Genomic DNA, 26,457 nt, shown 5'->3' with positions numbered 1-26,457 from the left:
ACAAAATGTAATACTATTCCTTTTGTCACCAACAAAATATTTTGAATGATTTACTGTTGATAATTTCCAAAATCAACATTAGCATGTGTTCTTTTATGTGTTGCTCTATTGTGGTCTGACCCCTTAGATCAGCAGAGGGTTGAGATAATGTTTTTTTCCAGGGTAAAGCTGGACCTTCCGGATGTTCCTGTTTGCATGAGCACGCAGGTGACTTTCAGCTGGACCATGTAAGCTGAAAAGAACAATGATAGCATCGTTGTGACAGGGCCAGTCATCCTGCTTTGCTTTACATACTGGCTCCAACCATCTCCGCTGACTTGTCAGGTTAAAACTCCTCCAGTGGAGGAGTTTAAACCTGACAAGTTGATGGAGAATTCAGGAAATGTTTTTTGCAAAATGGTGGATATATGGGATGGTGGGGTTCAAGCACCAGTTATACTACCAAAGCGTCACAGAGAAAAGCTTCTTTGTACATGTCTGAGAACTGTTTTAAAGTCAAGTCTCTTTAATTCAGCTGTTATGCTTAACATTGAGCCACAGACAGCCACATAAACAAGCTTGTTCAAGAGAACTTTATGTTCTCGTGAGGCTTTAAATCTCACATGTTGCAAAAAACGTGAACAAACAACAATTAGAATGATACATTACTGACATTGCAGCCGCGATATGATCAGTATGGCACAACAATCCACGGCAATTAATTTTCTTTACACTGTATGCTTGTCTGTACAATGTTTAATGACCCATTCTGAGTAAATGTAAACATTCATGGACTGAACTGCTTGAAGGCATTTCCTCTCCAGAGTTGCTGAGCAAGACCGACAGTCAGCGGAGATTTGATTCAAAGTGTCACTTGAAAATACTGAAACCAGGCACTCGTCAGTGATGAAGCAATACTGCCAGAGTGCCTTCAAAGAGAAAAAAAAGATATCAAACCTATCAGTGATTCAAAATGAAAAAAGGGAGAGTGAAGGCTATGCCGTTAACAGGGAAGGCAAAGGGCGATCAGTCTCTCATGAGGGTGATAGTGCAGAGAAGGGCATTTGTATACGCCTAACCCATCGTTGTGAATCAGCATCACATTGGTCACTCGGTCCAAATCTGTTTGGCATTCATGGAAATAATGTTCTTCTTTTTCCTGTCTTCCCACACAGGGAGGAAAACAAAACGCTTGCACGCCGTTTAGTTCTTTTACATTCTTTTCCGTTGCCTAAAATATCACCATTCGACATTCAGCATGCACACACATCTTCCATATTGCATTTCTGGTATTTTTTTTTTTTACACGCCGTAACAACATAGCTAATGGGATTTAAAAGCAGCTCCCTTTCTTCTGCTGGCTGTGTCTTTGCACCAGCCTTTTTTAATTTAGAGACGCAGGAATCCACTAAGTGATTTTTAATCAGCACGTAATTACATCAGGTGGGACAGTTCACAATTGGATCCCATCACCCAACCCCATTAATAGGTGACATTTTTTGCGCTGCCCGGTGTCTGAGCGCACAGGGAACTGAAAAACAATCGACCACATGTGACTCATGAAACACAAAACGCTAATGGTTCTCATTCAGACGTACAAAGCTGTGCCTGTGAAGCAATGTGTCTCAGCCACTCGATCCTGCTATGTTTAAAGAAAGCGTGGAGATTAAAAACGCAGCTGATTACAGCCACACTATGTTCCCTCACCACCTACCTCTGTCCATGTCACCCCCGAGCAACACATCCCCAAAGAGTGCAAGTGCTAATGAAGGAGTGTGTGTTCTCTCATTCAAGAGCTTACATACGGTGTGTCTCTTCTGAGTGTTTAGCATGTCGGCATCACAGTTTTGTTTGAGTCATATGCAGGACAGGTCGTCGTGACAGGCGGACGAACCCCGGCGTGTTTTCGGGCTGCATCGCGTCAACATGGTGATCTGGGTGCTGAAGTTGTTACTGCTGCCGATAGACGGATGTTGGTATTTGGTGTCCGAGCCCATGTATCTCTGCAGGTGCCACCTTCGCCACTTCCTCTTGATCTCTCCTTGGACCTACAGCGGATTAGAACCAACAACAAATTTGCAATCTCCCATGTACATTCATTTTATGCTGTATTATGTATTTTGGGGTTTTTCAGTTGAGGTATTTGCTGTTTTATTTAGTAGGTTTCATCCTCATGTGTCATGTTCTGTTTCATACTTCCTGTCTTTGTCTGTTTCCCGCCTGTTTTATTGCCTTTATTTGTTTCACCTGTCCCTCATTAACATATAAGTCGGTGTTTTAGCCTCACTCTTTTTCAGTTCCTATATCTTAGTCACTCTTGTCTTATCTGCATTTGCTGCCTGTGTTCCTTGTGCCAGTCCTGGTTTTTACTCAACTAGTTTTGCTGTTTGATTTCAGCTTTTTGTTGCCTGCCTTAACTTTTGAACAAAGCTAACAGTATGCTGTTGAAAATCTCTTAAATTAATTTAATGGACAATGTTGCATGCAAGGTTGGTTTTGGGTTTAACATCATTGAAAACCAGGAGAAGTCCACAGTAACAACAAATAGAGCATAGTTTTGAATACCAAGCATTTTGTTCCACATTGCTGGCACACAAATTGGAGCTAGATACCAACTAACAACGAACTCCCTACAGCCTGTTATAATTTCTTATAAATGTAAAAATGTCTCTAAATGTAATAACATTTGCAACTTGATTGAAAATGTAGTTAAACCTCAAAATGTTATCATTTTAACAATTATATTCTAAAATGTCCTGACTCATAGTATAATAACATTTTGCAAATAATGTACCTTATTACATTTAAAACTAGAGAGTCTGTGATTGGATCCCCCTCATCATAATGTGACAATGTGAACCCGTCAGTATTTCACTGGTACCTTATTCGTATAATTAAACTGTGAATCGACAGCTGTATCATACAGCTACACGGAAGTAAAAGACTATTTAATCCTTAAGAAGTAATGCATAGTGCATTAAGGAGCAGAAAAACTAAGTAGTTGGCATGGCCACCAACACTAATGGGTTAGAGGATGGAGAATATTAAAAGCTTCTTTAAAAAAGGTGTCTCTTATATAAATGAGGGTGGACTGAATAACAGAAATCTCTTTCTCTTGGTATAATGCGCCTGACTACTTGGCTATTGTTTGTATTGTGTTGTGCGCATCATTGTAAAGGTAGGCACAGTATGGTATGGTGACTAATGAACAAGTCCTTGAGCTCTTTGTCTCCCTGCTCTCCTCCCTGATTACTTTCTCCTCCTCTCAGTACTACATTTCACATGTTTAATCCTGACTCCATGCGCCACTTTGTGAAAAAACAATAAATAGGATTCCAGCAGCGCATGTAATTCCCAAGGCTGCGGTGAGGGCTTTACACTTCACAAAGGACACCTGAAAATTGCTGCAGATTAAAATTCAGGTAGCGTATTGTCAAGCCTTGCCATACAGCCCATCACTGTGATTCAATCTGGTCCAGCCCCTGGAACATAACTAATGTGCCTGCAGACAGCCTCTGCAGACGTCACTGAATAGCTCCCTGCCAACAAGGCTGTGCTTTTTACTGGCACAGCGCAGAAAATGTGCCGTGAGGAGGTCCAAGGGAGGAGGTGCGGCTGGAGCGACCTGCGCTTGTGACTCATCCTCACTTTCAGAGCTGTGTGTGTGAGTGTGAATGTTAATGTTGCGCTGAAGTCGCAGAAACGTTATAGATAGACTTCATGGTCTATGAATAACCACGTCACTGCGGGCTATATCTGCCTGGATATCTTGAGGTTTAAACACTCTTTCTGGTGTTTACATCACTGTGGAGCGGTACCTACCTCTCCATTGAGGAAGCAGTACAGGACTGCGACCACAAATCCCTAAATGGATACAAAAACAAAGATAAGAGAGCCGTAACACGTTAAAATTCTGTTCAATCGTGAACCATGTAGACGGATTACATTGCTAAAAGAATGTGGGATGGTTGGTTTATAGTAATGATGATAAAAAGATATGAGAAGAATGATGGAAGGAATGTGTTGGGAAGGTTTCCCTGGTTTCCAAGTGGACTGTAATGGAGCTGTGCTCTCACTGCATTCTCCATTATTCCTCATTATGTGATGAACTGAAATAACTCCAGGGTTAAAAATGGTTACACTGCCACTGGATCTGCCAGCAAAAGAGTGCCTGGAAACCTGCCAGGCAAGCCTTTTCTTTAGTAGAAAACACTCGCTGGTCAGAGCTGACAGGAAGCAAGATTATTACTTTGGAGCTTGAATTTAAAAAAAATCTAGAAAAATAGGTTCTGAAAGGGTAAATCCACCGATGTTACACACTGAAGTGTGTTTACAGGTCCTGGGGAGTACAGCTGCGTATGTGAAAAAGATAGATTAAAGCCTTTTATGGCACCAGAGGAAGCTGCATTTGATCTTATATATTGCCTCCAGTGATGTCACTCATTGGCTAAATTGCATTGTGGGTAATGTAGGTGCCAGGTTTTATGAAGGAAGAAGAATATGTGGAATAACAAAGGTGATATCTCTGGTTCTGCTGTATCAATTTTGTTCATTTGTTTTAAAACGGTCCATAATGAGTCCAACAATGTCATCGAGGAACACAGTGAGACAAGTGAGCTGCTCTTCACTGCCCGATCAGTACCAGCTGACCGCGCTGTGCATACGGGAAAGTGAAAGTTACCGTAAATTAACTATTACATTTAGAGTGATTCAAAACCATTACCAGTGATTTTTTTTTCAAGTATGCTTAATTTTTGATAAGTCATTCATGTCATTTAAAGCTAGGGTCTGTAATGTTGTTCAGAAACACATTTTGTTATACTGGGTGAAATGATCCTGCTATCCTGAGAGTAGTCAATACATTATGTATTCAGAAAAAGGAACGAAAATAATGGGACCTTTGTGGCAGCTGTAGGACTGAGAAAAAGCTGACCAATCCGTGCTATCCGGCCCGAATAGCACGGATTGGTCAGATGCCTTCATGTCTCGTTCTGTCCCTCCCTCCTCCACGTGTTACGTTTCACTGATGCCGGAAATATTCAGCACACCCAGATATACGGAGTTGCAGGAGAAGACGTTCATTTGGTTACAATGGCAGAGAAAATGCAGCCAGCGTTACTTGTAAGAGCTCACCCCGCTAAAAAGGCAAGGAAAAGAAAGCCTGAGGCAGAAAAGGCTGTGACGAAAAAGGCTCTGGATAAAGAAAGAAGTCGGACCGAGTCAACATCAGTGTGGCGTTTGAGCGGTGGAGACAACTGGGGCATGTGAAGGGCTTGAAAAGTGATGCAGAGGTTGCTCTCTTTCTGTTGGACAGGTAATAATTTGTTTTGTTTCAGGGGGATTTGTTATTTTCATGAAATATGTGAGGTTTGCCAACTTGGCTCGGTTTATAGCTCGTATTAGCCCAATGCTAACGTTAGCTTCTTTGTGTGTTGTTTTTAGCCATGAGAATGGCTAATGAGTCGGCCCAATTTCCACTGGATAGGGGTCTGCTGCGCTGCGGCTCTGATCCGGTTTTGCTCTGCCTTCCGGCAATCCCCACCGGTTGCGGTTTGAGTCCGCAGCGGCGCAGTACGGTAGACAGCTGGCCTCACGATGTGTGCTGGTGTCAACACGGAGTGTTTTATTTTGAAAAGTAATCGGATGTAGTTTGTTATTTTGGCGCTTGACTTCCTGTCTGCTTCGTGCTAAATTCCGCTGAAGTGCTGCGTCGTGCTCCAGCATCTCCTTCTCCCTGCTGAGTCCCACTGCCAGATGCGCGTTCAAGTTTGTGGGGGCGTGGCTTTGGACGGAGCACTGACGGGATGGGGGGGTGGAACTTAGAGGAGGTGCCACTTTCAAATCTTGCTAGCTCTCTTGCTAGCTCTCCAGGATTGTAGACCCTAGCTTTAATGTGGTTGCTTTTATTGACTAACAACACAAATCAGGTACTAGCACTGCTTTTCAAAACCTGGTGCCTACATTACCCATAGTGCAACTTTGCCACTGTGTGACATCACTGGAGTAGTACACCCCATGAGCTCTAAACACACTTTCATGTGTAAAAATTGGCAAGTCACCAAAGGCAAATTCTTCAATGCCGAATTTGTAAAATCCAACACCAAGAAGTGTTTCCTCCTAAAAAGCTGACATCATACCTGAAATGATCCCAGAATCAAGTCAAAAACAAGCCGCAGTTCAGTCTTCACTTGCTCGGGGATGAATGCAAAAACAATGAAATTGATCCCGAACAGTGGAATCAAAAGCAGCGTTGATTTTGCCAGTCTCCTGAAACGACAAAGCAGAAATGGATTCACGGTGAGACCAATTTCCAATCTGTCTCCATATATGCCAATAATGAAATGCAACTGCGGAGCACTTTGTTATTTCACATTTCAGCTCTGAGGACCAGAGATGGAAAAAAACACCATGAAACGTGTCGGCGGGAAAATAGCTCACGCATTACGGCTGGCTTATGAGATGCTCTCCATCACAGGGAAAAAAAACACACACAAAGCTCTATATCTCTGTGTAAAGCAGCTGCCAGGGGGAGTCTACTGTGCTGAGTGCCACGAGTTTCTTTTCTGAAGTCGTAAAGGATTGGTCATCCCTGCATTGCTATGAGCGACGAAGTTTAAATTGCTCTGAGGAAGTTAAAGGGGAGCCAAAGAAAAAAATTGGATTTACAGCACAAAAAAATATGTGTATCTCTCTGCTTTCTGTGTTTATTTGAGATTATCTTCTCTCTCAGAACCCTAATTCAGCCCAAGACTGAAGCTACTTAAATTGGTGAAGAGTTTTCCCAGCGATCTTATAAAGATCGATAATATTTAATCTTATCTGAACCAATGAATGATAGAAATGTTGAAAATCATACTCACGAGTACTGGTTGGACTCATTTCTTCCAATATCTGGGCAGTTGATCTTCTGGCGAAGTATTCGTATGATGCAGATGAATAGGATAAAGTTCATCTGTGGAGAACAATAGGAAAGTATAAGGGCGGGAAAATGTACAGATGGAAAAAAGCTCACTCTGCTCTCAGAATGAAACTCTCCACACAACAGAAGTTTGCTGCTGAATTTCATCTCGCTCTGGCCGGATTGTGACGCTGCCCTGTGGGAAAATGAACATTTTCCTAAATTGTTAATGTGTGTTGGATCTCTGAACCCAAGAACACATCGCAAAACATCGCTCAGCTGCTGCAGAGAGGAAGAGACAGAGGGATCTGACGGCCAAGCTGCTGATCCTGATCCTAATGTGAACAGACACAACTAAACCTGCTGTGCCGAGACCTGCTGCCAAACAAAGACCAACAATTCAAAGACATCAGCAGATATGTGACGAGGAGGGGGATGTTATCTCTGTCTATTTTGTGCATCCCAGAATGTCTTTTTGAAAGTCTGCTGTAGTTTTTAAAATGCTATTTCCTAAAAAATTAAATTGTCTAGTTCCTGAAAGGTAATACTGGTTTCATATGTAGTTGAAATAGTACAGATGGTAATCCCTTTCAGATATCTTTAGTGATGTACAGCAGACCAGCTGTGGTGACCAGACATCACTGTTTTCCAGATACAGTCCCCCTTTTTTGTGGACTGTCCCTGGCTGTCCTCGGAAATGTCTCCTATTTTAACTGTACATGATACGTGGCAGACCATGTGGACTATGATTTTCCAACATGGTTTACAGTTACTTAGCCAGTGGCCAAGCCGGCTTTCATTTATTACAGGTCAAAATACATGAAACTGCTATGAAACCTTTTTCATTTAATTAATAACAACGTTGGATGTTTTAATGATATACTGACCACCAAACTGGAGATGTTCTCTGAGAATAATAGAGAAAGGCTAATAGCCTGCTATAGTCATGCTAACAGCTCTACTGGCAATGCTTTGAGCTTCGTAAACACTAACACAGCATGCTAGACTGATCAAAGTGACAATGTTAGCATGCGGATGTTAAGTAAGTATGTAATGTGCACCCTCTTTGTTAAACATGTTGGCATGCTAACATTTAACGCATCATTCTGGTAGCTTGGCTAATACAATTATTACATATACCTACAGGTAAGAATTTAACATAAATGGAGAGTAAGTATTTTTATTATTTCTATATTTATAGGTAATATATGGACTAAACCAAAACGGGGTACATTTAGGATTAGACAATTTTAATATGGTACTGAGAATTACGTTGTATATATTGAAAAGTGAGAAACTGGCTGGGTTGTCAGTCGGACAGAAGAAATGTGGATTTGTTCTGTGTACTGTTTGGCTGAAATTTTGTTTTCAACTGTAGAAGATTAAGATCAAAGATTAAGTCGAACACAGAAAAACTGCCTCTAAACTACCTATAATTAGTGGCAAATTACATATTCCTTGGGGCAAGATTCAGTTCCTGCAGCCTATTATTAGTAATCTTTATTCTCACCGCCTAACATTCTCCACTGCAGCTTTTTTTGCTTGTTGAACTCATCTTTCCCCTGCTTTTCACACCTCTCTGTGAGTATCTTCTCTCTCTCTCTCTCTCTCTCTCTCACACACACACACACACACACACACACTACAGATACATATCACATTCTTTCTCTGACTTGGTAAGTGATTCAATCTGTGATCTGTGTGTGGACTGAGGTGAAAGTATCACACCTTAGCTTTTCCTTAATATTTGACTTCCTCTGCCTGTTTTCGCTCTGCTGCCGTGAGTTATGAGAAGATTGATATCACTTTTATTTCTGCACAGTAAATATTGAAGCAACAGCCAGCAGCCGGTTGCTTAGTGTAGCACAAAGACTGGAAACAGGGACAAGCAACTGAACCTGCTGAGAGTTCACAGTAAGGGGCTTTAATTACCTTAGTTAATGCAGTAATAAACACTAACTTACCGTTAATTAGATGCTGGTAGGCTGCTGGTTTAATATCTTGACTAGCTGTTAGCCCATTTTGAGTCTTTGTGCTACTGTAAGCTAACCGGACGCCGGCTGTAATGTAGCTTCACATTCTGTACAGAATGGCATCAGTCTTCTCATAAGAGAGTGAAAAGGTGTCTTACTAAAAATGTTGACGAATGCCAAAAGCTTATCTTATCTTATCTTAGTTAAGCTTAGCATAGCTTAGCGTTAACACTCAGAGCAGTGGTAAACTGGAGTTTGTTTTTCAGTACACCTACCTTCAAACGCTCTAATTAACACATTATGTCTAAATTGTTTAATTCATACTCAAATTAGAGAGTTACATGCTATTTCTTGACAAACATCAAGCACATTGTGTTGTCATACAGATGTGTGGATGCTAATACGATGTTCTAAACAGAAAGGGGACATAAAAACATCCATGAAGATGCTGAACAGCTCAGCAGACGGTGACCTGCCAGTCGAGAAAAAAAAAAAATCAATAGAGATATCTGTGAAACTTTCTTATGTGAGATGAGAGTTTTGAGGTCGTGCCGTCCTCTCAGCTGTTCACTAAAGAGAATGTGGAGTTTAAAAAGCCTTCCCGTGGATAACACTGACAGATAACGTCTGAGGTGCTCTGAGGATTACTGACAAAGACGTTTTCTGTCTTACTGGCATTTAGTTCTGCTTTGAAAGTCTGACTTGAGAGTGTCAACAGTGAAAGTTGCAAGAATGTCAAAGTGAATGGATTTGAGCGATCGCGTAATGGTCGAGGCTTGCAAACTTACCAGGATTGACGCTAATATGGGAGTTTTAATGATCCACCAGAAAACATCAGTGTTCTCGATTATATCCCAGCACCTGGTAAAAGCAGGAAACAATATTAACACACAAGAAGGTGCAGCCGATTCTGGTCCCTTGTCCCTGGAAGTTTTTCTTACCCAACATCGTTATAGTAGGCTTTAGCAATGCTCCAAGCTGTGATGAAAACCATTGGACCTCCTAGGAGGAACAAAAAGAAATTATAAATAAAAGAGACTTCAGCTGAGGTCTAACCCCAGGAAAGCAGAAAAAGACAAAAAAGGAATAAGTTCTCACCCCAGCCAATCAGGATGTAAGCCCAGAAGTACTTTCTCTCGGAGAAGAAAGAGACTGCCAACAATGCATGAAGATAAAGGCCTTCCACCAGCAGCCAGAAGAAACTGGCCATAATACAGTACTGGAAGAACACAATCACCACTTTGCAGCCAATCTGGAGGTGGACACAGGACACAAAGTCATGAGTGATCTTCTAAGTGGAGTGACAGAGAACAGGGACGAGATGTAATCGTCACGCCTCTGAGCATGTCAGGTTAATCAAATTAAATTCACCTCAGGGCCTTCAGTGAATTATAAATGAAGATGACAGTAAGGTGATAAAAAAGGTTATTCTGCATTGCAAAAGAAGTCATTTCACAGTCTCATATTAAGATCTTTACTGCCTCAAATGTGTCTAATAATGGAGATTTCAACTTGGTGCATGTTAAATGAAGCAGAATGATGAACATGAGTTCACTAATCATAAAGTAAGTTTATACCTAACAGTTATATTATTGTTGTATAAAACATTTATTATTGATGTTCTGTAGGTCGGTTATAACCATTAATTATAACGACTTCCTGTGGTTTATCTTTTCACTGTAGCCACAACCAAAATTCACAAGCAGAAAGTAAAAAAAGATTTTATCAAACAATTATAAACACTTCCACTTTAAGAGTAACACAACTCATTATTACTTTATTAACATTCACAACTGCAAACCTGATGATTAATACCTTTAATCAATGACTTATCAATATTTATAACCGCAGACAGGATGTCAGCTAGAAGACAAGAATTTTATGCATTCAGTATATTTTGTATTAATCTGTTGTGGAACTAATTCATCATACAGAATTATCTTACAGTTGCTTTCAGGGTAAACATCAAAGTTTACAACTTACAACTTTACAAACTTTTTTAAGAACAGAGACATTGGCAGTCCATAAATATATTTCAATGCAGTGTTTTAAGCTGTTATTATGTATTCCAGATCTAAAAAATGTAATCTTTCATATACTTTTTCTCAGTTTTATGTGCTGTTTTATTTTTTCGAGACAGTTTCGATTAGCTTTTTGGGCGTTGGGTGATTTACAAAACACAGGTGGAAGACAAACAAAAGGAGGAAATGAAAAAAAGCATGACACATGAGAGCAGACCTTCAAAATAAATCTGGAAATAACTGAACCTCAATGACAGATATATTTGTAGTACACACACACACACACACACACACACACACACACACACACACATATATATATATATATATATATATATATATATATATATATATATATATATATATATATATATATATATATATATATATATATGGCAACATGTAACTCTGTCTATCCATCCAAAGTGCACAAATGTTCCGGCACAGGTATTTCAGCAAACAGGAGGACAAGAGAGGAACAACAACACAGGGCAAAATTATCAGCTCTGTTCTGGTTCAACAACAGCACAACAGTTCCACGAGGACGGGTGAATTCATTCAAAATTCAGTCTGCTGCTATTCAACATGCTACACGAGTATAAAAGGTTCATTTTTCCGTAATGGTGCGGGCAGCAGGCTGAGCTGGTGTGTGTAGCTTTTCTCACAACCTCTTCAATTCACAGGAAACCACTCTCGCTCTTTTAGGTCCGCGGCTGACTCCAGGAACCACATACAGGTTTGTTTTGGGGATGAGTGTCCCAGAGATGCAACAGAGAGGGCATCACGCAGATGAGACAAATCAATAGTGTACCCACTTTAAAAATAACCCTGTGAGAGTGAATGCGTCGAGCACTTTAGCAGATGTAACAGATGTGAGACATGGGATGAATGGGGAGGGGGGTGAAGAGGACAGAGTGTGATGAGGAATGGGCTGATGTACATTATGGATGGAGACAATCGTACAGTTGGGGCAGAGAGGAAAACAGTAATGTGATAAAGACACAAGGTATGAGTGGATATGAATAAGGCACAGACGTTTGTTTTCTGACAGGCCGAGCTCAACCCACAGACAGAGACAAGGACAACGCTGAGAATGATGAATGAGTAGGGAGGAGGGAAACGCCGCATGAAAAATGAGCACGAGTCTAAAGCTTGAGCCCCTGCAGAGGAGTCGAAGTCTTCACCGATACAGTACATGAGCAGTAATGAAGACGTCAAACTGCTTCTCATTCGCTGTTTAGCACACTGATACTTTACTTGTGTTTCTGGAAGTTCAAACCCAACTTCTGAAGCATTACGGCCGTCGTCATCTTATTTTTAGTGCCCATATTGATTGGATGTAGGTAATATATCAGTGAAGACTATGGTTATTTTCTCATAAGCTTCTATAGAATCAGACTAATTTCTGCAACCAGTGGAGTTGCCCCCTGCTGGCCATCAGGTACAAGGCACTTCTGCATCTCTACCCTTATTTATTTATACGGTCTGATGATGCTATAAGTCACTCCAATGCATTTGTTCCACAATCTCTTACTATCTCATTTTACTTAACCACATGTACTTTAACACGGTGGTTTGAAGTATAAGGAGTTTATAAAGAAATTACGTAGTTTTACGACATTTACTCAAGTCCTTTGTTGAGCTGTTGGTACTTTACTTCAGTTTATCCATTTGTGGCTACTTAATACTTCTACTCGACCACATTTCAGAGGGAAATATAGATCAGTGTCACACCGCTCCTTACAACGCTCCACTGGCTACCCGTTCAATACAGAATCGATTTCAAACCTTTACTAATTACTTTACAAGCTGTACATGCTCCTGCCTACATTATGGGTTTACTCCCAGCCGTGAGCCGAGTCGCCGCTTCCATTTCCTCACACAAGACCCTCCTAACTGTTCCCTGTTTGTCTTGGTTTTATCATTATTTTATGATGTGTTGTTTTTATTTTGGTAGATCATACCATTTGTTTTTGTTTTCTTGTTCAAACATTGACTGTGTGTACTCTTTTTACTGTTTACCTGTACAACTCTTTGTGACCATCTTTTTTTAAAAGTGTGAGACGAATAAAAAATGTGTTATTATTATTATTATTATTCAGATGACGGCTGTAGTTTGCAGAGGATCCACACATTAACCTTAAGATGACTTGCGTGAAGCAAACCCCTTAGCAAAAAGTAGTATACTTGAAGTTAATTTTATTAAGTATGCTTGAGTATAAGTATAAGTATAGCAAGTATACTGTGGACCATGTACTAGTAGCATACTAGAAAGTATACTAACTTAATACTTCTTCGGACTAAATTGGAACATTTTAAGTTTATAAAAGTATACTTTAAGTATACTTTATAAGGTTATTTTAAGTTTACAGAAGTACACTTTCAAGTATACATCAAGTACACTCATCTATATACTAGTGTACTAAGTATATACTTCTAGTCCACATTTTAGTTTATTAACATGTAAGTTTGTAACGGGTAATACCTCAAAGCAAATGTGTGTAGTGAAAAACACTTTTATTCTGCTAACTTGAATGTAAGCACAACTCAAGGACTCTACTGTTTTCTGTACTTACATCAAGATATTGTAAGTATTAGTAGGCTACTTGTAATGTGGCAATTTCTAGCTAGAGATTCACCATTTATTACTGTACATGCTTACAGTTTTATAGACGGGAAGTCTCTCCCAGAAAACACCCCTTCACTCACGGTGCCAACATTTTTATCATCTTTGTTAATTCGACACAATTTAACCACAGAACAAGGATGTGAATTAAACCGCAACCGTCTTACACATCATCTTATTCACAAACACATTCACGAACCATAATCACACCAACAACAACAGAATACCCAAGAGTCTTTGCGCCACAGTCCACAGTATACTGAAGTACAAGTATAAGCTTTAGTACTAAAGTATAAGTCTAAGTATTAATGTACTTAGTCTTAGACTATTCTTTATACTTTTCAGTATAAGCCAAGTATACTTCACTATACTTTTCTTAAGTATATAAAATGTAGTATATAAAAAGTATACTTCAAGTATACTACCTCAGTTTTAGTATAAAATAAGTACACTTGTAGTTCACTTGAATAAACTACTTTTTGCTAAGGGACAGGGGAGAGGTTGTGTTGATTTCCACTTTATCTGTCGATTGCTGATTAAAATGGATTAAATTGGTGTCATGAGGAGCCGAGGTCTAAGGAGAGAATTGCTACTTTAAGTTAAATTCTGGATATTTCTACTACTGATGTTGAGAAATCCTCCTCTGGCACCAGCCCTGCCTCTCAGAAATGTCCGGAGAGTTTGCTTGTTGATTCAAGCACACCTGGGCTTCTAGTGGAAATGTACGCAGCACTGATATGAGCACTTTCCGGTGTTTGCTTTCTGGGATCCGCTTCTTGTTAAACCGAGGTAAAGCTAACAGGAATTCGGGAGCGTATATAAACTGATTCCAGCTTGGCATGTTGAAAATAGGAAAGTGCACCGCGGTGGGCCGGAGCAGTCCTAATGCATGCAAATCAGTACACATTATTTGCTGGCGCTCCGTTTCTAAAAAGCCTGCCATCAGCGGCACATTGGATGAACGATGTGACAAACACAGATAGCTTAAATAATGCATTAGTTATAAGCCTCCCTACAGCGATGATGTCCTGAATGAATCGAATGGGTCACTACAGCAAGCATCCAGCGGTAGAACGAGGAGCACGCAGAACGCCCACACACAGACGGCGACTGTAACTGAGCCAGCAGGAAGTGATCTCAGGGTCCTGATGAGCTGGAGCGCCAAACCTGTCTCTATAATGTCTTTTTGAGCAGCTGGCTCCTGTCAACCCCAGTGGCTCCATTAACACAACGGAGGCGGCCAGAGAGCTCACTAATAAAATACACTCCGAGGCTCGGCGCGTCGTGTGGCCACATCCTGTTACATAAACCACATGTAGCCTCAGGGGCCTCTGGTCTGCGGTTCAGCGGTATGTGGTGGGGTGGTGGTGGCGGAGGCGGCGGAGGCGGTGGTTGGAGTTGAGAGTAGACTGGGAGATGTCCAAACATTGTGGATGGATATAAATCCAAGTGCAAATGGCTTGTGAGTCTGACATTATTAAAGGACAGTGTAACAACTTTAGCTACTGTTTGCAGTATTTTAGTCTTTGTTTTATATGAGTTGCATTTTCTATCTATCTATCTATCTACATATATATATATATATATATATATGTAGATAGATAGATAGATAGATATTGCTGTTTAAGGGGTATGACGGTTAAAAAAAACACCTCAAAATCTTGATTTAATGATTTAAACAAAAATGTAAATGTTTCTGTTTCTAATTTCCCTGCAATAAATACTTTTGCCTTTTTACACGTGAAACATTTCATGTGTAATTTTAATATGTTCACATGTGAATTTGGCTTCAACACTTGAAAGGACAGTAATGTCGCATGAGAACCGGATGTTTTTACAAACGGCTTGCTTTTTTTCACATATGTTTAAAAGTTTACACATTTTCTCACATGGATCATAGACAATACATTCATACGTGGTTGGCTTTCTTCACAAGTGGATTAGAGCTTCCACGTGTTAAAGTTCCCATCCTTACCCATTTCAGCGTTTCTTTATTTCTATTCATTATTCATATGAGAGAATGACGCAGACTGTTATTGATTAACTAACGTACAAACTGCCCTCACTCTACTCCTCCCATCCACAGACATTCAGGTGTTACGTCCCTCCTGTAAATGCACCGATTGTGATGCGACCTCTCCTATTTAATGCAGCCCTTCTCATGCTGTTCATCCGTACAATCTTGCAAGTGCACCCGGTGTGTTGACTTGTAATTCGCTGGACGCTGGTTTGGATCGGCTCGATATCTAACAAGCTTTCTCCACAAGCTGTTCACCTGCTGCTGTGAGGACGGAATAGTGGGTGAAAATATCAAAGGAGCAAGGAGAGAGCAGGGAGGAGAACGCTCCTCTGTAACTCCTCTTAAAACCAGAACTTGTTGATTTTACACTGTGAAGTCTTCTGCGGGATTAAACGAATGAAAGGGGCGCTTTCAAAAGGCCTCAAGATCAGGTCATAAATTGGGAGAGTCAATCAATATTTTAAGTACTGTATACTCCTAAGTAAAAAGATGAAGCACAGTAAGCTTCCATCTTTTGATGCCTTGGGGCAGTTAAGCCGTTGTTAATCCAGTCTCGCTGCTTACTCTCAAAAGTCCAGTGTTACTGATATAAATCCACAGAATATCAAGTAATGCAACAGAGCAATTTAACAGAATCACCATCAGTCAGTAAGTCAACTCATCGCTCTTGATGTCTGAAGGTCATTTATGCCAAAAACCTTGATTTTGTCCTTGTTATAATAAAAGTGACCTTTCGACACAACCACTGAGGCTCCCTCCGTGTCTCCTGTCAAACCTCAGCACTACAGAAATCCATCTTTTCGTCCCCATCCGAGCCGAGGAGACCTCTCATTAGGTGGCGTAACATGGATAATCAGCCTTCCAGCTCGGCGCCACGTCTGCACACCCCAAGTGTCCGCTGCACCTGCTGAGCTTCTTCCAGAGTTTGACTTCTTCAGGGTTCAAAGACGCACGGAAAAAAAAAAAACCCCAGAGCGTTTCATCTGAAAACACCCACGGCAAACAGCAGTGCCTATGACAAAACAACTCACAGAGCCTGAAGAGCAGTTGTCCACCTCCCCGACCTCGTAGAGGACAACATCCTTGATGAACACAGCGATGGCCTTCAGGATGAATGACACAAACAGATGCATGTGGATGTAGTTCCTCGTGCAGTGGAGCTTCCTAGGTGACAAAGAGGCAAGAGACACACACACACACAATTCAATAAAGATGGCCTTCACACTGATTATCCAATGTCTTTGGAGTTAATAGCTTAAAATGTCAGCAAATAACAGACTGACTAAACTCATAATTAAGCTCATTAGTTCATTTTATCACCGTGTGGGAGGATCTGCTTTAGAGCACCGTGGGAGCATTTGATGGTCCTTCACTTCATTCACAGATGAAGTCGAGAGGTGTTGATTTCAAAATGACTAATCGGAAACAATTTGAAGTGCTTGAGCATCAACTTCTCGACTCCCCCATCATGTTAACCACATGCCATGAAGATTAGATATTTAGGGAGAGAGATGGATGGCACAAGCCTTCAGTTGTTGTTTATGCAGGCGATGTTATCCAGGTCACTGTAATGCAGCGCATGTGTAATCACTTGATACCCCCTCAGGGAGTCATTTAAGTTCCATCTCACCTTATCTCACAGCCACGAGAGCTTGTTAACATTCTGTCACAGCGGCTTAAAATGACAATTGTTAAAAGGCTGTTATCCAAATTTGGACAGCGCTCCAAACTCTTACCGCTGTTCCATTATCATTAAATGCTTATTTTCCTCAGCAACATTTCAATCTGAGTTACTCAGAGACTTCAGTCTAAGTGCTCAGGCTCACGCTGAGAGAGGCGAAAGCTCAGCCGAATTGAGGTGATTCCACATGTGTAATCAATTGTTGTTTTCTATTTTGTGAGATCTTATCTCACTGTGCTGGTGTCGTCGTAACTAGAGACTGTCATTTTTTTCTGTGTAATTTGCTTTTCAAGGTTAAACAACTTTGGATCAGGGGAAGAAACCTTTTCTTCTCAGGCAGAGAGATCTGATTGTTTTGAGGCGACTAAACAGAAATGATCAAACAAAATCAATCCATCCATCCATTGTCTGTCACTGCTTTTTCCCTTTTATGGGGTCCGCTGCTGGAGCCAATCCCAGCTGTCTCTGGGCGAGGGCAGGGTATTCCCTGGAAAAGTCGCCAGCTCATCGCAGGGCCCTCACTGATGGCAGAGGCTGCCATGAAAGGTGTCAACTGCACATCAGGAGCAATTTAAGTTTCAGTATCTTGCTCAAGGGCACTTCAACATGCAGCTCAGCTCAGCCTGGAGCTGGGATTTGAACCAGCGACCTTCTGATCACTAGCCGACCTGCTCTACCCGCTGACCCACAGCCGCCCCTAACAAAATGGATGAGGTAATCCATTTCTCTCTCCCGGTAGTTATAGCGACAGTCGACAAAATCAAACTCACTGTTACTTTGAGTAAACCCCCAAGTCGTCCCTGCAATTTTGAGACTGACACATTTTGTCAAAAACATTGTGATATTTGACTCTGAAGTGCTTTTGAGTTGATTTTAAAAGATAAGATGCACAATGCCTATTGTCTAAAACAAAAAAAACAATATTATTCTAAGGCCATATCATCCTGCCACATCAGCACTAACAGCTGGACAGAGAGGTGTGGGCAATGTAAACATTTTTAGGCAACGGAGATTACGACTAAAAAGGTTAAAGAAATGATTTTAGGAGAGGGTGCTGGTGACATTTATGGATAAGGACGAAAAAGTCCAAATGACGTGGGCACCCGAGCTGGTAGTTCCCGGTTGCTGCAGTTCACAAAGTAAATGTTGTTCAGCTTCTGCTGCAGCTGAAGCTGAGCCGTCTCAGAATAACAATAGCAGCACGCCTCATTTTCTCAGAAAGGCCGATGAAAGACGTGCAGGCTGAGAGATAGCATTAAGCAACCACAGCTAGTTTATCAATGGCTACAGTCCTGATTGACGTCATGACTTCAGCTCTCAATAGATCAAACTGCGGCAAATGCGACAGGCTGTCATGTTTTTTTGCTTCCGACCTGTAATCTTTTAGGAACAGGTGTGCCTCTTTCCATCACGCCGGCCCCTCACTGTAACCAACTCAGCTATCTTCACCCTCCCACTGCCCTGTCATTACTCTCCTCCGGGCTCAAACCTGTTGACCGGCCTTCATTTCACACTTTCACACCTTTTCCTTTTATCATCCTGACCTTGGCCCGCCTTGTGGCTCTGGACACACCAGGGCGGAACGCAAGTCTCAGGTGGACACACACTTTCACACCTTACTGCATGTCTCCGTGGAAAACATGAAAAGTAGCTCCAACCTGTAGCTAACGCCGTATTACACTGCATAGCAGCAGGGGCAGGCTATACTACCAGAAAAATGCTGACAAAAAGAAGTAATAGGGAAAAAAGTCATTCTCTCCCTCCCTGTGGCACTGTGGGGAATCATTGGGCACACGGTGGAGAATGGATGGTTGGATGGAAGAAAGAAAAATACTTGTTGCGTCACATTATTTTGGCTGTGAATTCAAGTGAGCACTGAGGAGAGCTCATGCAGCATGACGAGTGATTTTCACAGCAGGAGCACTCATGTGGGGATTATTATTGCAGCAGAGCAAAGAGCTTATTTACAGTGCGTTCGGTGACAAAACGCCGAAATGGAGACCATCCATCCACTATTTAAACAGCTTTTTTCATATTTCCTTGTTACATTCTTGGGTTCCTGCAACTGAGGTGGAGAAACTGCATATAATAAAAATAATCCGCTTTTTCTGACTTCCGTTCCGAACACTGTGGTTTTATTACAATATTAGTTACAATGTTTGTCAGTCACTTTCATTTATCTATTTATCTATTTCATTCATCTAATTTCAAATAGAGTACTCAACTATCATCATTTTTACTTGTAATGTGACAGCAATTTGTATGGAGGAGTGAAACTGCCAAAATCAGACATAAATAAATGGCTAATTAAATTATAATATCATAAAAAAATGTAGGAATTAATTTAATGTGACATTAATTGATATTCCTGAATTTGCCGGTGTTTAGAGTAAATGATCCCTTTCAACTGTAAAAAAACAAAAAGGAAATACAAACATAAATGTGACTGATGGAAAATAATGTAGAAATAAATACATGAATAAATAAGATAAATATATAAATGAATTTAAAAAAGGAAAATCATATAGGAAATTAGGAAAAGTGAAGTAATCTAAAGCAGAAATATAAATTTATGAAACATTTCTTATAAATAGATAATTCCTAAGTTTTCTCTTCAATGTTGTTTTTGTTGAATTTCATGGCATATTATAAATTAATTGAGCCATTTATTTCTTTATTCATTCATTAATGATTGGGACAGTTTTGGTCATCAGTACATTCCTGTTAAAAAAACAACAATCCATCTATCTACATATTTTCACATTTCTTTAAGCATAGATAGATCGATAGATCGATAGATCGATAGATAGATAGATTAATTAATTAATGCCCACATTCATTTTTTATTAATATCTTATGGTGCATTTGATGGCATCTTCAATTATTCATTTCTGTATTTTAGATTTTGGCAGTTTTGGTCTTCCCCATATTCCCTTAAAACAACAACCCATTTGAAAATAAGCACCGTAAAGGTGATTACTGATGAATATGTGTCCCTACAATATGTGTGATGTGCCTGTTTAAACTGGGCTGAAATGGTTATACTGTATACTGCAACACACTCATGATCAATGTAAATATACATATATATACATATCTTGTGTCTACCAAACCTAATAACGTTTTGAACAAGCATTTCCAGCAACTACAGAACAAAAAGAACGTTACTTGGTCCCTCCAATTAGTGTTATCTGAGTTCTGCACATACTACATACTGTGTATTGTCTGTCTATTGTCCCCCGGGGGTAAAGAATTTGCCACCTGTCACCTGAGCTGTGATCTCCGTCATTCTTGCCATCAAAACTGTAATTGTGTTTGAGGAGCTTACAATCAGTCGCTCACTTGTCAAATATCACACACATCACTGTACTTCTGACGTCGAATCTCCAAAACACTGCAGATAAGTGCCCTCAAAAGATCAAGGCAGCGAAAATGAATGAAAGTATTGCCGCGTTTGACTGACAGTTTAATTCAGAGAGCATTTTATATCTGTCTTCCTGTCTTTCATAGTTTAACATAAGCCCCGTATTTCCGCCCGGGTGTGAAGCTGCCCTGAACGAAGGTTATCAAATCCCAGTTCAAAGTGTTTGATGTACAAACCGTCATGTTGTCCGTATCATGTTGCCCGGCAGGAAGAACGTCAACGTCAGTTTGCTTTATGGTAAATTGCTCTTTTTAATGCTCCACACAGGGGGTCCCGCAGCCGTGACTGTTTGTTCTTCTTCTTTTTCTTCTTCTTCATACTCTCCTTTTATCCGTTCTCTAAACAACTGGCCACAGGAGGCCGGGGACAGGGTTTATGTTTCAGAAATTATCATAAAAGTCAATAGTTCAAATCCTCGGGCTGCTGTCAGGAGCGAAAACATAGATTTCTGTTTGCTTCTCTCTACGTACGCTGAGAACGGTGACTGTTCCTGGAAACATAAAAATGAGCAGCCGTGTGGTGAGTGTGTCTCGCTGCTTGTTCGCCATACCTGAAGATGCAGAGGATCACGATGGCTGTGGTGAGAGAAATGAGGGAAACGCTGTGGCCGATGGTGTAGCCTATCTTCACCTGCCAGAAGAACTTGCCCTGAAGGGAAAAGAAAAGAACGCGGCAGCAACACAAGGCAAATGTGATGTTTGTATTGCTGTTGGTATTGAAACAAAGTAAAATAAAGACAGATAATTGATTACAGGGGCAATTTCTCTGCAGAATAATACATGTTGAATTTGATTTTTTAAGTCCATTTTGGTGATAACATTTTGGTTACCACTGACCAATGAATCTATTGCATCAAGACATAATTAGGCAACAGGTATCAAACAAAACAACCATAAAATTACTCCAGTTTAATATTCTATATCACTGACCTCTAAAAGCTCCAGACTCAAAAACATGCACCCTGTGATGAGGGGTTGCAAGGAAAGCATGATACTGGATTTGTGCCTGTATTATTCAACTCATTGTGGCCTATTTCCAAAACCAGGATATCTACACAATTATTTTTTTTCCACCTAATGGAAGTGTCGTGATAAACAAAGGGGGGCCAAAACGCAAGATGGCAGGCAGGTCACTCGAATACAAATGGAGCTTTATCAACATAAAGCCGGTAATCCAAAGTCTGAGAAGCAAGAAAAGGTGAATAACAAAACCAACACTAAAGAAATGACACGAGGAATCAGGAACCAAAAGCCAGAAATACACGACAATACGCTGGGACAGGGAAACACAGGAACACAAGGGCAAGACGGAGTAGATAAACTGACAGAGAAAGAGGGGAAGATGGTGATTAACTAATTGGACACTTGTGAACGCAGAAAAAGCACAGGAAAACAGACAAAGGGAGGAAATGAAAAGCAAAACGTGACACATGAAGACAGAACTTATAAATAAATAAATAAATACTTATATAAATAAAACAGCAAATAACAAAACCAAAAAAACTCAAACCATGACAGGCAGGGAGCATCAAGTCTTTCCTGTGGTGGAATTTACACATTATCATACCAGCTCTTCTCAAACTTTAAGACTCAGTCTGACTGGATCTGCTGATGCACTGCGAGCTAACGTTCGTTCTTGTCTTCTGTAATATCTGGATTTCACATGAAGCTTTCGCTTGTCTCTCCACAAAGTTGCCGCTGTACATTTTGTGCTTGATGAAAATGAGATTAGGGGCTCTGCATCCTGTGGCGCACGGAGGTATCAAGTATGCAGAGAGATGGACATCAAATTCCTTTTAGAGTACTTCATCAGCCTGGTCCCTCCTGACTTCCTACATGGCATACTAATGAGGTCGTCACAGAGCAGAGTGCCCACCTAGAAAGCTTTTACTGCCCTGTAGAGCCCATCAGCTCTCTGCTCCACCTTCGTCAACACAGATTAACTCTCTCTGCATTACACTGGATAAGACCAACATGTGGTGTATTTATTCCCTTCCTTGCCCTGAAGGCATCACAAATAACCTCTAATGACTAATAATGTCTGATAACAGAGGCAGGATATACTAACTGAGCCAGGCTTGTCGATGAAAATCAAATGTTCTGCTTCAAAGACATATGTCTGCTTCAGGAAACAATGTCGACTGATAGATATGTTCACCGTTGGATTTCATCTGAATACTGTTTTAGTTCATGAATTCTTTACATAAGAAGAGGAGGAAAAAGGAATGAACTTAACTTTCTTGCCAAGAGTTCAATACCTCTCTCTTGTCTGTGGGTTAAAGTAGATCAAATCAATATGTTTAATAATAAGACTAGATCAAGAGAGTGCAATATCAGAGTACCTACCCACTATTACTTATAACAACTCTGAAGTTATCTTCAGTCTTCCAGTCCGGACAGATAAAACGAGCAACGGGCGAACATAGTGGAGACATGAATTTGCACTTTCTGAGCAAGTCATTATGGCGAATGCACATCCATAAATCCAGGTAGGAATCGCAGAAAAATGATAATCCTCAAACATCAGAACTTGCCTGTTCACTGTCATAGTCTAAAGTTTTCTGCAGCATCAAAGTAATCCAGTGAAAGCTGCCTGTACCTTCACACAACAAACCGAAACTGCTAATAGCTCATTCGGCTTTCTGTCAATTGTGCCAATTTGCCTCAGTGCAAACATATATACGTTAAAGCACAGGGCTCAAGTTGCAGCCAGCTGCCAAAGTGTGGGAGTGACCATGAACTTCTTTCATATTGCATAATATTATTCTATTTTTTTTACATTACAGTAGAAGCAGGTTCTCAGAGGGGCAGTTGTGTCCATTTCTTCTGATGGAGGTTAACAGACTTTGTAAACCCTTTGGTGTAGAGCAAACTAGAGATAAAGGATCGGGGCGATTTTACACCCAGTGTGTTGAACTTCATGCGCCAATGAGCAGCTTTATTAGGAATGAATGGGGCTCGACCTCCAACACTGTATCCAGATTCATGTTATTACATTGTGGGTATATGCACGAAGCTAGCACACGATTAACTTAGCTGGACTTAGCAAGACTAGAAGCTGGCTGTCTCCAAGTCACTGGGTCATATTGGTCGATCCATGAATCAAATATACTGCAAGAACAACGATTTGTGGCTTTACAGGGAATTATGTGCCATAACTTTCTCTGGGTGGACGGGGAACCAGTGGAGCCACAAATGTTTCACTTCAAAACCTCTACTAAAACCACAACTTTGTATTAAACATATTTGCTAAGACTACAATACATAAGATACAATATCAGTGAGTTTTAGAGTTGTTGTTAAACGCAAATTTAAACTTGGAAAAGAGTCCCCTTGCTTTCACTCTCTCGACTAAGCTAAGGGCTAAGCTAATCACCAGTTAGCTTAAGCTCCACTCCCATGACTTAAGTATTGTTCTCATCTACCTCTACAAATTCCTCATTAAAACTCAGCAGGAGCAAAAGTAAATTCTTGTGTTTTTCTCATTTGATTTTTTATCCAGTACTTCTGACCGTGTCCACAAAAATCCACCAGAAGCGGAGCAATAATTAGCAACACTTTTCAATGTTCATGTTAGCCAGTGCATTCAGTTGAAGTTGAGCTGAATGCAGGCATAGAACAAGTATGAGTCGTGAAACCAACGATCAATAAAGCTATTTTCCTGATAGCCCCGCCAACATCCCCCCACTGAGAAGAAAAGGATGATCTTATTAAATTCTTCCTGCCTACTGGCTCTCGAGCTGGTTTCGCACTGTGCCACAGAGTTCATTCACAATTGGACCATTGGGTATCTGCTATGCTGCCTCTTATTGACAGCGGAGGTGTACTCACATCGTCGCCGGTGCCGTTGAGATTGTACCCACAGTTCACGGCGATGTCAAAAGGATGCATTTCAGTCCAGCCCTCTGCTGTGCAGGTCTTGGAGAGGTTACCTGGAGTTTGGGAAGACATGCAGAAGTCAAAGCCACCCAGGCAGCAGATTTCTCTTTCATCTGCTCAACAAGTTAGTTTAAATGTATCCAACACTCCTCTGCTGCGAGACCTACGGTGAAATCAGTGACCTCGTGCCTCGGCTTGTTGTGTCACTGCAAACAACTAGAAAACCTTCACAAACTTCTGTTTGAATCTCTCCCACTAATGTGAGCCTTTGTTGACTCTGTGCCTGCCGAGGGCCCTGACATTCTGATCCTCATCTTCTCACCCATCCAACCATAAATAAATAATAAATGCTCGAGTGAAGGAATGTTATGCATGTCATATGAGGAAACATTATCATGCAGAGACCATTATTCCTTGGTATTGTTTTTATTTATTTCCCACACAAGGGTCATAATGATGCAGTTTGGATGGATGTTTTAGGTACAAAATGCAGACCAGGGTTTTCATTCCGAGTCCCAGTGGTTGTTACGTTTAAGCAACAAAAGCTCTTTGATTAAGGTCATGCCTCATTTCCACTAATTTTAGTTTTGTTTCCACAATTATGGACGTACACCCCTGGTGTTTCCCACACATAGACTTTTCTTACAATTACTTACTTAAATATTTAAAACGATCTGGGGGAAGATTTGATTTCAGAGTGATTCTCAGGTTTTCGGTAAACAATCAGTGTTGGGGCTTGTTACTCAAAAAAGTAATATATTACACATTACACATTACTCTTAAAAATAGTAATGCCTTAAATTACATGATTACTCCCTGAAGAAAGTAATTAGTTACATTACTCGTTACATTACTCGTTACATTCATGTTGCTCCACGGTTCCTTAGCAACAAGCTTTGTGTGTGCGTGCTGTCTCTGTAGGTGCTTCGTTAAGTTTGAGGTAGTGTTAGCAGCGGTGGAGAGAAGTTTCCAACACGGGCAAAGTGTGCACATACAGTCAAGTTATTTTCCTTACGTTCAACAAATTCAAAGTAATGTTTGTATCTCCAACCGTCAAAAGTGGCTTTACGCAGCGGGGGGTCTTCATGCAAGTCGCAGCAGCATGTTCCGCTCGTGTTGTTGACGCTGCCATTGTTATCCCATCTCCCCTTGCGGGTGGCGACTAACCAATTGGTGATGGTGAAAGATACCTCGTGCCAAACCCCAACCAATCACTGTTCCATTATTGACGCCCCCCCCCCAGCCCCTTGTGTGTGATGCGTGTGACTAGCAATGTAACGTAAGTAACGAGCTTGGCGAACTGTAATGTGATTACTACATTCAGAACAGTAATGCCTTACACTACTCATTACTGAAAACAGTAATGTAATGTGATGTGTTACTTTGTAACGCATTACACCCAACACTGTTAACAATGCTGTGTGTCGGTGGATAGAAACATCATCGCTGACATTCGACGGAAGCTATTTTTCTCTGTTGTGTATAAGCCGATGAAGCATAATCAAAACAAAAACAGGACACAGGGATGCATGGTATCGAATAAGTTTGGACACTGGCCTGCCAGGTGTGTAGCTGGTTTTGTGGAATATTCTGTTCAAAGACACACAGCTACATGACATCCCTTTGAACTTTGAACTTCCAAGAAAGGAGTATAAATATAGCTCAATCAGTAAGTTAATTTGTTTATGCTAGAACTTCCTGTGGCAAACAGCGCCTACATTCTGTATAAAACATGGAAGAAGGAGTTTCAGGATCAGGATCAGGTCGGGTCCCATATGAATAAATGGACTTTGGGTTAGCTCACATTTGCAAACAGAGAGGGGGTTGAAATGTTAAATAGTCTCTGTTGATTGCGGGGTTGGTTTTAGGTATAGCTAGATAGATTTAGATATAGATATTTTATCTTTCTGTGTAATAACATGCATTAAAATAGATCCATCAAGAGCTGTGACCTCTC

The 26,457-nt window shown here is 40.7% G+C and overlaps 1 protein-coding gene across 1 annotated transcript in view; it reads right to left on the bottom strand.

Moving 5' to 3' along the window:
* Positions 1 to 1,236: 1,236 nt before the first annotated feature.
* Positions 1,237 to 26,457, bottom strand: part of vipr1b (vasoactive intestinal peptide receptor 1b) — a 50,002-nt gene continuing 24,781 nt past the window's right edge. The window contains exons 4-13 of the mRNA XM_030398906.1: positions 24,453 to 24,553; positions 21,173 to 21,270; positions 16,549 to 16,681; positions 9,949 to 10,102; positions 9,792 to 9,852; positions 9,639 to 9,711; positions 6,840 to 6,931; positions 6,117 to 6,246; positions 3,802 to 3,843; positions 1,237 to 2,027 (exon numbers count right to left, since the gene is read on the bottom strand). Coding sequence (XP_030254766.1) covers positions 1,836 to 2,027; positions 3,802 to 3,843; positions 6,117 to 6,246; positions 6,840 to 6,931; positions 9,639 to 9,711; positions 9,792 to 9,852; positions 9,949 to 10,102; positions 16,549 to 16,681; positions 21,173 to 21,270; positions 24,453 to 24,553 — 1,076 coding nt within the window. The 3' untranslated portion in view covers positions 1,237 to 1,835. The remainder of the gene's footprint in view (positions 2,028 to 3,801; positions 3,844 to 6,116; positions 6,247 to 6,839; positions 6,932 to 9,638; positions 9,712 to 9,791; positions 9,853 to 9,948; positions 10,103 to 16,548; positions 16,682 to 21,172; positions 21,271 to 24,452; positions 24,554 to 26,457) is intronic.

Source organism: Sparus aurata, chromosome 19 (assembly GCF_900880675.1).
Source record: "Sparus aurata chromosome 19, fSpaAur1.1, whole genome shotgun sequence".
In the NCBI taxonomy this organism is placed as follows: Eukaryota; Metazoa; Chordata; class Actinopteri; order Spariformes; family Sparidae; genus Sparus; species Sparus aurata.
The sequence above is the reverse complement of the archived record's forward strand: the minus strand, read 5'-3'. Positions and strand labels throughout refer to the sequence as shown.